At 35.6% G+C, this 14234-nt stretch overlaps 2 protein-coding genes across 3 annotated transcripts in view; both read right to left on the reverse strand.

Moving 5' to 3' along the window:
* The window catches only part of LOC107015680 (pentatricopeptide repeat-containing protein At1g76280), a 9165-nt gene extending 6219 nt beyond the window's left edge, over window positions 1-2946 (reverse strand). The window contains exons 1-6 of one of the 2 annotated variants that reach the window (XM_015216015.2): window positions 2727-2946; window positions 2578-2638; window positions 2369-2426; window positions 1926-2104; window positions 1505-1612; window positions 727-909 (exon numbers count right to left, since the gene is read on the reverse strand). In XM_015216015.2, coding sequence (XP_015071501.1) covers window positions 727-909; window positions 1505-1612; window positions 1926-2104; window positions 2369-2426; window positions 2578-2638; window positions 2727-2740 — 603 coding nt within the window. In that variant the 5' untranslated portion in view covers window positions 2741-2946. Of the gene's footprint in view, window positions 1-726; window positions 910-1504; window positions 1613-1925; window positions 2105-2368; window positions 2427-2577; window positions 2639-2726 lie in introns of those variants that run through there. The other variant, XM_015216016.2, reaches the window with a different exon arrangement.
* Window positions 2947-3892: 946 nt separating this feature from the next.
* Window positions 3893-12772, reverse strand: LOC107018240 (pre-rRNA-processing protein TSR1 homolog). The gene is made up of 21 exons (XM_015218664.2): window positions 12571-12772; window positions 12421-12497; window positions 12081-12158; window positions 11562-11693; window positions 10821-10871; window positions 10593-10727; window positions 10363-10485; window positions 10174-10251; window positions 9211-9303; window positions 9014-9136; window positions 8304-8387; window positions 7969-8067; window positions 7679-7873; window positions 7019-7094; window positions 6821-6924; window positions 6478-6734; window positions 6182-6268; window positions 5856-6086; window positions 5155-5233; window positions 5011-5074; window positions 3893-4343 (listed from the first exon to the last, which is right to left on the reverse strand). Exons 1-21 carry the CDS (start codon window positions 12659-12661, stop codon window positions 4225-4227), a joined length of 2376 nt encoding a protein of 791 aa, XP_015074150.1. The 5' UTR covers window positions 12662-12772; the 3' UTR covers window positions 3893-4224.
* Window positions 12773-14234: the final 1462 nt, after the last annotated feature.

The raw sequence follows: 14234 nt of genomic DNA on the forward strand, positions 1-14234 counted from the left end.
GGGGGGGGGGGGGGGGGGAGCTAATTAAAGGAGGTGAATAGTTTATTTGCCTTATCCCCTGGTGTAGGAAAAGCCTGATTGCACAAGTAGTTATTTCACTTTTTGTTAATACGATGGAAAAATGATCTCCAAAGCACTTCTCAAGAACAAGAGATAACATTTAACAGAAAATAGATCCTAAAAATTAGTGAAGGCAATATACCAGAAAGTAAAGTAATATTATCCATATAATTATTGCAGGAAAAGGTTTTAAGTTAACCAACCAATGCTAAACAAGAAGCAACTAACTGCATATCATAGAATTTCAAGCTTCACAACCAGCTATCATATTATATTTCTGTTACACATCAGAAATCACTTAGAGGAATGAAACCTACTGGAAGTACCACCTTTTAACTAACCGTGATTACTTGGTTTTACATCACAGCATGGATTGTTGATCTACCTGTGACTACATAGGTGGAGAATTGGATTAATAGATTTCTTTAACATGGATTGGTTAATATAAAAAAGCTTGTTACATAAAGTTCTACGGTTTTTAGGTGTTATAGGTAGAAAAGAAGCAGCAAATTACCAGCATGATGATCAGTGCTATCACCAGAATTAGCATGAAATCACCAAAATTGTTCTTGGGAATATAATAAGAGGGACAGCTGAAGAAAAATTAAGCATTTAAACATTAACTACAAGATAATAACATTTCTGTTGAAAGATCTCTAGACGCACCTTGAGAAGCTGAGCATATGTTATCTCATTCTTTCCCACCATCTGATGCTCCATCAAATCCATACATTGATTAGCATAATCTACTGTTTGTGTTTCATAACAAGCAGCTAGGAAGTTGTTATAAATTGGCAACATAGAATAACAATTTGTGTTTTCTCCCATGATACTCATCAAACTGAGTGCCTGAATGAAAATAAAGAAAGAAAAACATTAAATATGAAACTTAAGAACAAAATTTACAAAAAGGAAGTATTGAAATAAGTGTCTTGATACAGATATATCAGACAGAACCATATAAATGACAGACGACAAGGAAAAGGCAATATAGTTTCTCAATAATAATGCAAGTAGTACAATGGATAATTGATCATTTAACAGGATGTGTTTTGGACTTCCAAAAAATCAACAAGAAGTCACCTAACCAACCATGTGATAAGTCAACTATACCTTGCAACAAATAACAAATATCCTCTTATTTTAGTATTTTTTTTGACGACAAGGGAAACCCGCAGCCGCTACCCTTTTGGGTGCGCACAGGGTAAAACCCCGCTCCTATGCAATAGCTCGCGAACCACATAGGAGAGGAGACTCTTATTTTACTATTAACATCAAGCACTTAGATGTTAGTTGTCCAATCAAAGGTTTGGCAACTCATGAACATTCATCTTTCTGACAAGTAAAAAGAATACCATTGAGACTTGAAATTTAACAAGTATTCTATAAGTTCTTCTAGCTGCCACTCTATTCTAATCTGGAAATCAGACCAGGATTCTGGTACCTCCTTTAAGTAACCCCCTTTACAGAGTGCTAGAACGGCAAGAGCATAACACTTGTCACTAATGTTGATTTCCTTCTCCTCCATGATCTTCCAAGTTTCCATCACAAACTACAGCCAGGAAAAAAGAAGAAGTGTCAAACTTCAAGTTATCATTCAGATGGAGACAAAAATACATGCTATAATGACATTTCAGAAGTCTGCTTATTTGTTCTTAGTAAATGTAAGAGACTATAAGGTAGTTGACACTGAATGTGCCAATGACTCTTAGGGTATCTAAGTAGCACACATTGTATAATTCATTGAGCATTTAACAATCAGTAGCAATTAATTAGCAATATGTGCTCATCATATAACTTTTCTCTGGCACAAAGTTACATGTCATATGAAAAGAAAGAAAATGGACTTCTGTTTGAATACTTACTAATGGATCAGGCAGTCTTGCACAACTCTGCAGTATAGAAGCAAAATCATCAGCACTCAATTTGTTGTTTCCAAGACTAAACTCATACAGGAGACTAACAGCTCTTCTTCTCTCTCCCAAGACAAGTGCATCGATAATTTGTTTTTGCCCTAATCTTGAAACCGGCTCCCCGACATGCCCTAAACAACCAAAAGATTAACTCTTCACTCCTCAATATTCATTTCCTATCTGACCTAAGCAAATTAACATTTAAGTACGACACCTAATAACAAAAACAACTTACAGTAGGAAGGGACAGTTTAGTTCGCACACTAGTTATGCAAGCTAATATAGCGATTCCTAAACATATCCTCTTTGCATGTCTACATAGATACACCAGTCCAGTGTATCAAATATATATGGATATTCACATACACAAATATTAACACGTTGATGATTCATACCATTTGAGGTAGTAAGAGTTCTCATAGCTTGGCTGTAGCCTCCAGCTTCCTTTCCTCCCTACAAAGTAAAACTCAATTAAATAGAATTCCGTGCTTCATCTAATTCAATAAACTGTAGCAAAACAAACTTTCAAGCAAAAAAAACAATTTTAACGCCAAAAAGGTCAATTTTATGCCATAATTTTCCTTCTAAGTAACACATTACTTACATTTCGAATAGCATTTAATTTTGAAAATCTTTGCAATATCGAACTGGCACGAACCTTTGATCTGGTAAGAAGACACATAAAAAGGTGATATATACGAGAGACGTGCAATCAATTGACTGATTTCCACATAATATAGGAAATGTACTTACATAAGTTTAGGCATCTTCTCAATGCTTCCTGTGAAATAACTTAAAACTTTCGGTTCGATGAGTTCATAGTACTAGCAGCACGAAGAAATTTTCCAGAACGGTTAGTCCGGAAATTGTAATCAGTCCGACCACTGCGACTACAGCTAGGCCCGCCGGCGAGGACAGTATTCCCGGCGACTCTGGTTTTTTGCTTTCTCTGAGAATCAGAGAAGAAGCTGGTTTCTACCCCCGTTAATACTAGTAATGGGCTTTTCATTCTGTGCTTACATTATTGGGCTTCGGCCCACTTAACTTTCCTTTCTAATACCTTGCTGTCCAATAACAGAGGAATCAAAATGTATTCTTGTAGTCTGGTGTTTCGAGAGAGTAGAATATAAGTAAAGATTTTTATAGGTAGAGCGGTTGTTTATAAAAAAAATTCTACTTAAGAAAAAGGTTATTGAAGCACGAGTGCAAGATAAAATATGACAGCAGAATAGCAAGATATAACACAAATGAAGCATTAGATAATAATAGTACAAATCAGAGAATAAGAAATTACACCACTACGAAATACTAATATTAATAAGGAGGAGAGGAGATAAGTCTTGCCTCTTCATATAAAATGCAACAACTCTTCGGCTACCTACTAACCTTTTACCTTAATCCTCGACCTTCATATCTTCTTATCTAAGAGCTAAAATTATGTTGTGTCATGTCATTGTCTAATTGCCTTCTCCAACTCTTCTTCGGCTTACCTCTTCTAATTCATCACTAGAACATCTCAAAATATATTCGACCTTCTAATAATTAAATTATAAAACTTCATAATATTATAAGATGAAGAACGTAGACATTACCAATTCCCTTTTATGTCCCTTTTTTTTTTAAATACCTATGATTCATGTCAATTTAACAACTTTTGAAAGACCCAACAAAGGAAAAACTCGAAACAATTCTTAGATTTCAGTAATGCGTCCTTACGCATATGAGTTCATACTGTACTTCAACGCTTTTATCTTTAAAAAGTATAGAATATTTGGTAATATATGTTTCCTTGATATTGTCTACTATCACAATGCAAAGAAATAATTGTTTACTAGTGTAACTTCACTTTATAATAACGACGATATAGAAAAAGCTAAATACTCACCATAAATTTAACTAATTAGAATCACCACACATACTTTTTCTCAGTGTCTAAGAATGAACTATAAAACTTGTTAACGATTCCAAAAAAAAAAAATCATTGTGCGGTTTGGAACTAATTTATAAGTGATACAAGATTGTGTTGTGGCACGAAAAAATGAGCTACCATATATTATACACTATAAACTGGTTTCTGAAGAAACCTTTGGGGAGAAAGAAAAGTAAACAAAGTAAAAAATTTCCCTCGTACAAAACTTGAATAGTAACTCATTCTGAACCAGAGCTTCATTCCCATGTGCAGCAAATGTGATTTCTTCTCCCTTCACACTTGGGAGAAACCATAAACCTGGGCCACCACTTGACCTTTCTCTTAAGCATCTGTCATCGGGAACCACTTTTCCGGCCACCTGGGGTATGTGCGTTTAAACAAACTCATGCATAACGTGTCATGCTGTTGGAGGACTCCATTCAAGATGCACTTCATTGCCCCTGCACAAAAATAGATTAACATGTTTACACTACCAATGCAAGATTGTTTACGTTGTCCAGTCAGCTACAAGAGAACTACTACAGGCAACCGTCTACAAAAGGTGGGATTAGTGGCGAAATGAGGCAAATTGCCTGCTGCTACATGTACAAGTTAAATCCATGACAAGGAACATCGAAAAGACATAATACATCCTACAACAGACTCAAAAACAATTGTACTTTTGCCAGTTAGTAGAGCATGCGACAGCAGGTATTCATCTAGAAAGGGTCAAAATGTTCGGGCACCCACAAATAGTAGAAGGGCAATGAAATGATCATATGCTTGCTGACCTACAAGCTGTAGATAGTCGAGTGCTCAAAGAACCCAAGAACGTGCAGAGCTTTTAGTTTTTCTAGTAGATCTAAATTATATGCATCGTGAACAGAGAAAATGTATGCTCACAATAGGCTTCTTTGGCCACAGGCCACATAATAAGGAGAAAATGACAACCTTATGCATGATTAGTCAAATAACACCACTCACTAATGTGCACAACACTGGAGAATTCTAACATCTGGACAAGCCTTTTTCCTCTTTTCAAGGGGAGGAGGGGAGATGTTTGGATAGAAGAAGAGTGGAAAATTTCCGCATATATCTCGAAGACTTCAAATCAAATTTCAGACATACCATGTGTACCAACAGGTTCCTTGATGCGACCACGACGACCACACTTTGACCAAACTTCAACAGGCTACAAAAGGTCCAGGATATATGTTAAAAGTGAAAAGAGCATGACAAAGAAGAAAATAGAAAAGTCAATTGTTTGCATACCTTGAACCATCTGACATCCTCTGGGTTATGAAACATGTATCTTACCGTCGCTTTCTGTTTTGATACTCGTTGAGGGTAACTGCAACATAGATGACATATCTTGTGAACAAAAGGTTAACTTAACAATATCACCTACTGACTCTCTACAATCAGTTTTTGCATTTTAAGCGGACTAAAAAACCCTTAAATTCTAAAATAAAATATTGCAAATTATATGATCCTCAAAAAAGTTCTCTACCATGCAAGGATGAATGACTAGAATGATACTCCAATTAACTTTTCCAGGATCCCAGCTGGAATACACAATTAACAAGATTTTTGGTTCACAGATTAAATGTCATGTTATGCCTAGTAAAAAAGCATAACAAGTCTATATAGTGGCACTTAGTAGGTTCAGTCTATAGACCAAATTTGATAAAAAAACAGAAAGTCTAAGTTGTTCAGAACAAGAAGTTCCAGAAATAATCCTCTAAACATCTCTACCGCTGTAAACAAATGAAAGCCGAGAAACAACAGAACTGTGAAAAACCTATATATAATCACAACTATAGCAAGTGTTATAGGTAGCGAAGCTGATCAATCAATCCAACCTAAAGTAGCGATACTTCATTATGCTGTCATTCTCAGAAATCAGACCCCTCCCACATAAACAAAGGAATAGAATATCCAAGCCCCCCTTTAAAATGTCAGAGGAATCTTACCCGGTTAAAATAATTTTCTTTAGAATAATCCTATCTGGGTCAATACTTCTCAAAGAGCCAATGGCAGCAACAGTGGCAGGAGTTGCATCGTCTTTAATCTTCAGGGCAATTAAAGGAAGGGGAGGAAATGAAATAGGAGCATATACTGAAGCTACTGAAAAACGCCCGGGATGGAGAAATCTCTCCATTTTTTGCTTATCAGCGTTAAAACTATCGGAAGAAAATATGGGCCTGCAATCAGGGGGGAGAGGGCAGAAAGAAGTCAATGAACGTTAGTACCTGACCTGGCAAAAGGCTACAAAATTTATTACACAGATGAAAATCACCTTGCAACAAACTGGCGAAACCCAAGATTGAATATCATCTCTTCTTTAGCTTTTATTGGATCAGTGTAACTGTCGTGTTTTTTTAAGCTGCAAAAAGAAAATTACTTGAGTACTTACACAATAACACATAGAACCACTAGGGAAAGAAATAAGGGGGGAAATATTACAAAAGCATATAACAAGATGAGGTACCTGAAGTGAAAATTACTTGAGTACTTGAACAATTACACATAGAAACACTAAGGAAAGAAAATAAGGGGGGAGATATTACAAAATCATATAACAAGATAAGGTACCTGAAGTGAAGGACAGAAATTTTAGACTCATGCTGCATCAGACCACACAGGGTCACAGGCATTGTCTTCATTACAAGATTTAACTTGTTTGCCACACCATTTGGAACTTCCCGGATATGGAGCCTTGCATATGAACCAGCTGGTATACATTCATCAACGTTCTGTTCCATCTCTCGGGCTCTAGACAGTACATGCTTTTGCGTCCTATTAAAATTGTCAAATGCAAATATTCTAGCATACTCTTGAGGTAGAGATTCCTGCAAATCCCATCCAAGATTTAATACAATTAGATCACGTCCAGATATTTTTTGAGACAAATTATTATATTAACAGAAGAAGTTACTTTTGGGTCCCAGGAGGAAGTTCTGAAAGATTTGAGCCCTCTGTACTTGGCGAAACGCTTCCTAGCAGGGACATCCAATGGAGTATCCACTTCATCAGGGAATTCTGTAGACAAAAGCCGCAACAAGGACTTCAAAGAAAGTTCTCAGAAAAACAAAAACATAGGAAGCTGCTAATCAGCGGAAATTTAAATATGTACCTTCATCCTCAGCATGTGCTTCTTTAATTTTTCTTATCTCTTCTTCCATTTGCTCCCTAGTCAGGTTCTCACCATCCTACACAATACACAATCCAGCATCCAACTTACAACACACACTTAGGGAGGGATATCTGTATTAAACTGCTTATGTATATTAATATTTCTCAGAGATCCTAAATGCTTCTCATATTCATAAGCCAAACAGATAACATTCAAAATCAGCTGCGACCGCAGTAAACAATGTATGGAAAGATAAAATAAATACATCGGACTAAAAAAAATAATAGTAAACAAATATTCCGATCCACAATTTGTTGTGTAAATTCTACATATTTTGTTGTCCCCTCAAAAGCAACTACAGAAAGACCATGAGGCTGCCTACCCCTTAAAGTTTAAAATGGTAGGCTTGATCACCAAGAAAAAAGTTTATGATTCATGGAAATTACCACCATTAGCTTCTTTGCGATTCTGTTTTCCATGAGATATGTAGTTAACAACCTGTATTTTCTTTTTGTTTTTTTAGAAGGTAACAACTTAAGCTGTATTTTCTCTTCCTTTTTTCATCATCCGGATTACTCCATCAGCTTTACTTACTAAAATGCTACAAGGCCATAAATGAAAACATATAGTCCTGTCCATGCTAATAATAGGTATACCCACCATCATCATGGAATGAGTCTCAGTTTCTTCATCTGATACGAGTGCTAGAGACGCCTGGTCATCATCGAGTTCAAACTCATCCATACGTCCTTGGGTATTTAAGGCATTTTCCCCTTCATCTAGCACCATACCATCTTCTTCTTCATTCTCGCTCTCAGAAACATCAGCATCTGAATCTTCTACAATCCAAGCAGCCTGCAACTCAACTAATTAATTCTAGTATAAACCAATATGCCCAGGTTACAATAAGAATACATACATGTTTGGGAAACTATTGACAGAAAATGAACCTGATATTCAGACGTGCCCTTAGGAAGAGTTTTCCTTTTCAGCTTTCTTTCCTCTTGATTTCTTTCTGCTTCAGCCATTTCTGCCTCAGTAGGCCATGTCTGATTAAGATCAAATAGACATCAAGTATTTGCACAAATTACAAATGGTTACAGAAAAATGGCACAAGTAGGTACAATTATGAAACAAGTGCATCTCATCAAGAACCAATAGTTCAGTAGTTACAAAAGAATTGAGGGTGAAATAATGATATAACTCGTGCATTTCATATAGGAACTTTCTCCACTCCTCCTTCCATAGAATGAACAATAAAATTGTGCCAAGAATAGAGTTATACCTGTTCCCCAGCCAATGGATCAGGGACATTCTCAACAAGTAAAGGCTCTTGCTTCATAGGATCAGGAGTCAAGCAACTGATGACCTGAAATACATTAGAAGACGTAGCTGGGATGAGATCTGAGAAGAGGGGAAACAAAAAGTATTCTGTTAAAGAAACCATGAAATGTACTACAGAAGGCCCAGGGGAGCTAGATGATTGCATATCATGTTGCGTCACTCAAGGAGAGGGGTTGGGTTTTTTGAAAAATGCATCATTCAGAAAAGGGGGAAGAATGATGACAGCTGCACTAGGAGCACATAGCTACAATATCATATGTATCCCATTATTTTAGTACAAGGTTATAACTACACACTTGTGGTAACTTGAGCATTTGAACCTCTATGTATTTCAATATGCAATTTGCAATGTACAACTTTGAAATGTTGGACTTCATGAGCAAAATGCCTTCTACGAGGAGCATAGCTAACCAGTGGAAGGACAAAGCTGATCAAGTTCATTAATAAATTGTATTTTGGTGTCTACAAAAATGTTGCCTCTTGGTCCAAAAAAAGGGAAGAATGGTGAGACAAGAAATGAACCCAAAGAAATTCAAGCATGAGTAGATTCAATTGGAAACCACTATTTTACAGTTCAAGTTTTATCTTTATCAAATAATTTCTGCAATACCACAAACAGTTTCTCTTTAAGTAAACAAAATATAAGTGCACCTGTGCCTCATTCATGTCATCAGACTCCATTAAGTCTCCTCCTTTTCTCACATTCAGGGAACATGGATCCTTGAGAAGTTCGATCTTGGATAACTGAAAATCTCCAGCACCTGTTATGTGAACCTGATCCAAGAGCATCTACTGTCAAGGACAATTCATTAATATCTCAAAGCTATATGGTGAAGCAAAACAATTACCAGCTGATTCACCGACAGGCTACGAGCACGAATATAACCAGAGAGGAGGAGTGTACATTTTCCAGAAATGGAATTATCAGCTACCACGTCGACCTGAAAAAACAAAATGCCAAGAAAGAAACTAATCCTGAATCATAAACTAACAACCTTATCTGCAGAATTACAGAGGGCCCAAACCATAGTTGAGAACAAAGTAAATTCAGAGTCACCAACATTGAAATTGAAGTTGAGCACACGAAATCATGGCCTATACATTTTAGTTATTGGGTAGTCAAAATCATGGTCTAGGGCCCTAGGCATGAAGAAATGCTGTCTTACAATTAATAACTATCCCTCAATCCCAAGCTAGTTAGAATTGGCTATATGAATCTGTTGTACACATGCCGCTTTCTTTAGGCCCATTCAGAAGATTGTCAAGAAATGTCCGCCTAACTGTTAAAAATGAATGAACGGATACAAATACATTACTTCCACAAGAGTCACCAAGACAACTAAATTTCCACATAATGGTTAAAAAAATAGATAAGCAATCACTGTTATGTTCTGTAGAAAAATGTATTAGGAGGGACAGCATACACATTATCTGAAATTCAGGAAAGCAGGTTATGAATTGGATAACTACTTTAAAAAAAGAAATTGTGCAAACAGATAAAATACCCCCCAATAACTACACTTCAATCTCAAGTTAGTTGGGGTCAACTATATGATCACACATATCCCCTCTATGCTTTGAAACATTCACAGTCAAACAACATTGGAGAAAATTCATTCAAGATTAACATACATAAATAACAACCAAATTCAAGACTGATTTAACGATGTAAAATTTGGGGAATAATTGGTTTTGCTCCTTTTTTCCTGGTGAATATATTTCATCTAAAAAAGCTAAAAGAAAATGTTACCAGTCAGAAGCCACAAAGGAGATAAACTATGTCAAGTGGGAAAATGGAAGGTGATTAATACCTTTTGAGCCATTAGATATGGCCGCTGATTACGCCAATGTGGTACTGAGAACCTTTGCTCCTTGAAAAGCCACAAGAACTACAAATAACAAAAAATGACCCAAAAGAACAAACAATAATTTCATAGGTTAATACACTATGATAGAGATATATCAGAGGACATCATAAAACACAATCTCCAAATCATTACCTTATGCAAATCATCCTTTGTATCTGCTGGATAGAACTTACAATCCTCGGGAAATTCAGAAGACAGGCTAGATGTACACACCTTCTTTGAATCATTTTTCTTTTTTAACTCACTGGGTAGATCCTAAAACACAGAAAAAAACATGTTCAAGTGTCAACTCCTTAATTATCTACCATTCTCAAGAATATGACAAAAGCACTTCCTTCCAGAGAAGTATCTTTAATTCTTACACGAATCAGTACTGCTGTACTAGGAAGACCAAGAGCTCTAAAGATCGAAAGGCAGTGAGATCCAAATGCATCTATATAACAATCTTTTTCATTAGAGGAACTTGCAGATGTGACAAAAGCAATCAGATCAGCAACCTACAAATGCCAAAGCTTCTAACTAAATCATCCTTGATACAAAGAACATAAGAGCAACCAAAACCTGGAAATACTTCAGGGCATATATCAGACCTTGGCCATCTCCATACATGTCAAGAGATCACCATGAGGTGCTTTTAAAACCTAGATAAAATAACTTACTGTTAAACTTCTGCAGAACTTTCTGTGAAGAACATACAAGTTAAAGCAAGGAAAACTACTCAATTATCAATAACTGACAAACAATTTACTGTATGCTGCTTCTGGCATCAGATTTGACACCAAAAAAATTGTGATATGAAAAATTCATAAGAATAATTAAGATTTTCTCTGGCATTTTGGTATGGCAGGCACATACCTGAACCCTAGCATCCTCTTACTCATACTCTTAAGTGCAGTCAAAGCTCCTCCTATCCTATAATGTACTATTAAAGCTTATAGTCCCATAAATGACTTCCCTATCTTGCTGAAGTTCTATTATAGGTTAGAAAAGAAACTCACATTTTGCTTTTCGAACTCTGTATTTCAGAATCTTCTTAATACTATTCAGTGATGTGTTTTACTTATTGAAAGAAAAATCGGACATATTACTTTACCATCCTGAAGTTAATCAAGTGTCTGGAGTCAGTTGATTACCAAGGTTAAGACATAAGTCCTCTAAACATTATTGATTTATTGATTGTACTTGACAAAACTATGTTTGCAGAGATGCAAAAGCTTCTGTTTCTGTTTACTCATTATATGATACTTTCACCAAAATTAGAACCTGAGACCAATTCAATATGCAAGTATAGTACTTAATTGATAAAGGGAGTTCCCACAATGCACTCCTACCGTTGCTCTCAACTTATATTCTGAGGAAGCAACTGCTGGATACACAACACCAGTTCCATCTGCGGACAATAGCTTCAGGAGATCTTGTTCAAGCGCACTAAGGTCGACTGATCGGGATAGACCAAACAGAACCTGTCACATAAAAAATTGTTAGGAACTGATGAGTGATAACAGATATCTTCCTTCTCCTTCACTCCAGCTGATCATGGAGTAGGATTACTTATAATAACTGCTTTAACATCAATTCAAGATTACTAATTAAATTTTTTCATTCAACCAGACAAAAAAGTCTTTCCATTGATGACTTGATCTTTTAATTTTTTTTTCCAATTTGAAATTATTTGTAGTTGTTCTTAGTTAAATGTATGGAAATAGACCAAATCCTAAGAAAATTTGAAAAATTAAGCAATGAAAAAACCTTTCTTATTTTATTCTTCATGTCCAACATTATGTCCGGGATCATTATATAGGAATCCAAAAATGAAGAGAGAAACAATAAAAACAAAGAAGAATACTTACAATAACTCTGGGCGGACTATTTGATCCAGATGAAGCTCTTTTCTCTTTCAAAAGAGCATCTCTTTTCTGCTCCCTCATCTACAAAATTGCATTTTTTTAGCATATAACAATAAGTAGTTTGGTTGACAAAATTATCCTGGCATTATAGTCGTGCAATCACAAATACTGGACTAATTTAACCCACCTCATAACCAGGATATCCCACCTTATCCACATACCACACTACACGATAACTCAATAACCCAGAATGCAGTATTTTTTCTTACTTCTACAATTCAAAAATCAATCCCAAACTAGTTAAGAGTCAGCTAAACATACAAAATTGATAACAAAAATTTACCATCTTATTACGCTGAAGCCGAGCTGCCCGAGCTCCCTTAGTGAGATTGCGATCAGGTTTCGCAATTCTACTCTTATCTAAACGTAACCAAAAAGACAATCAATACATAAATTAAGCAAAATAACACAATTAATAGAAAAAAAATTGAACCTTTTGAAGAAACTTTATGAACATTGCGAGATGACTTTGAAGCAAATCGAGTTTTGTGAGCTTTGTTTACTTGAGCTCGAGCACCTCCCATCTTCTCTACGATTGAGCAAACAGCAATCAATTTTTCTTCTAACAATAAACCCTAGCAGCCCATCAGCTAAAAGCCAGCAATCAGTACAATAGGGTTTAAGGATTTTTATTTTTTATTCCAAATTGTTTTGGTATATATATGTATGTATTTTGGGTAAATTACTATTTCATCCCATATAGTTTTATAATGTTACAAATCTTCTCCTTTAAATTTAATAAATCTACAGATGCACCCTTTACTTTTCCAAAAGTCGGGCCAGTTTAGTACTCCTATTATCAAATTAAAAAAAAGGTAAATTTATAAATGAAAAGCTTGTAAATAGAATAGTTTTCTATTGTGCAAAATTAAAATATGTATAGATAGAAGTCGCAAGGATAGTTCCATTTCTCCGCTAGCCGGGGACATGACTTCCAGCTGATAAACCTGCTCTTGCTCCATTCGCTTATTCACTAGTGTCAATGATTGAATACTTAGTACCCGTTCTTTTACTGTATACTAAATACATTAAATTTCTCCTAAAGTCATCCTTAAAACTACTTTAGCATCATAACATTACGGATGTTAAATACTCCTTAAAATAATTTTTAAATGAATTAAATATCACCTTACACATACAATACCAATTTTATAATAGGAAGGTGATGTGCACTCGCGCCACGTAAGCGCCACCTCGACACATATATAACAGATCTGATTATGAACAAATTTAATTTCATTTCGTTTTTCTTTTCCATATCTTTTTTTTTTCTCATTTTCATTGTTGACTTCATCTTCTTCATTGTATCATATTCTTAATTATCTCAATAATCAATACAAACAATACAAAAGTAATTGTTACCCTTCGCAAAAATTCAACATCCACAACATAGTTTTTAATAATTTAACGAACATTGTGTGAAACGGTGAAATGACTATACACCGGCTAGTGCTGTAACGACAATATTAAAAAAATTATAATCATCGTTGGAGCTGGATTTGTTGGTGCTACTCTTGCTCATACTCTTGGCAAATTTTATTTTCAATTTCATTTTTTGTTGTTAACTTATCATTTTTCCATAATTTTATGTGCAAGTTTTTGAAAATTAAATCTTAACAACCATGCTTGCTCTAGTGACAACCAACAACTGCTTCGATGCCAATCACCGGAGTAATTGTTGTTATAGTAAGCTCAAAATCGACAGATCTGATGACGAGTCGCCTGAAAAGCAAAAAAAAAGTGATAGCAAATAAAAAGAAAAGAGAAGAATGGAACAAAACCAGAAAAGGGTATGGCTTTGTCCATAGTTTGGTGAAATTTCTTAGCAAGATTTGGTGGTCTCACGGCGGTTGATCTCTCCCAAGAGCTTTCGACGATAGGGGTTGGGGTGAAGTTTGGCGATGGAAACTGGAATCAAAGAGGGATGCTAAAAGATTTTGAGAGGAAAGCAGAGATGGTACGGGTTGCTGAAAGAAGACAAAGTGGGACCCACTTATCTTTCCTTTTTCATTTTATGCTATTTAGGCTCTTAGAAATTTTGTATTTGTCATGTCAGCCTTTAAGGTGATATTTAATTCACTTGTAAGTTGTTTAAGG

The sequence above is a fragment of the Solanum pennellii genome, chromosome 4 (genome assembly GCF_001406875.1).
Source record: "Solanum pennellii chromosome 4, SPENNV200".
Lineage (NCBI taxonomy): Eukaryota > Viridiplantae > Streptophyta > Magnoliopsida > Solanales > Solanaceae > Solanum > Solanum pennellii.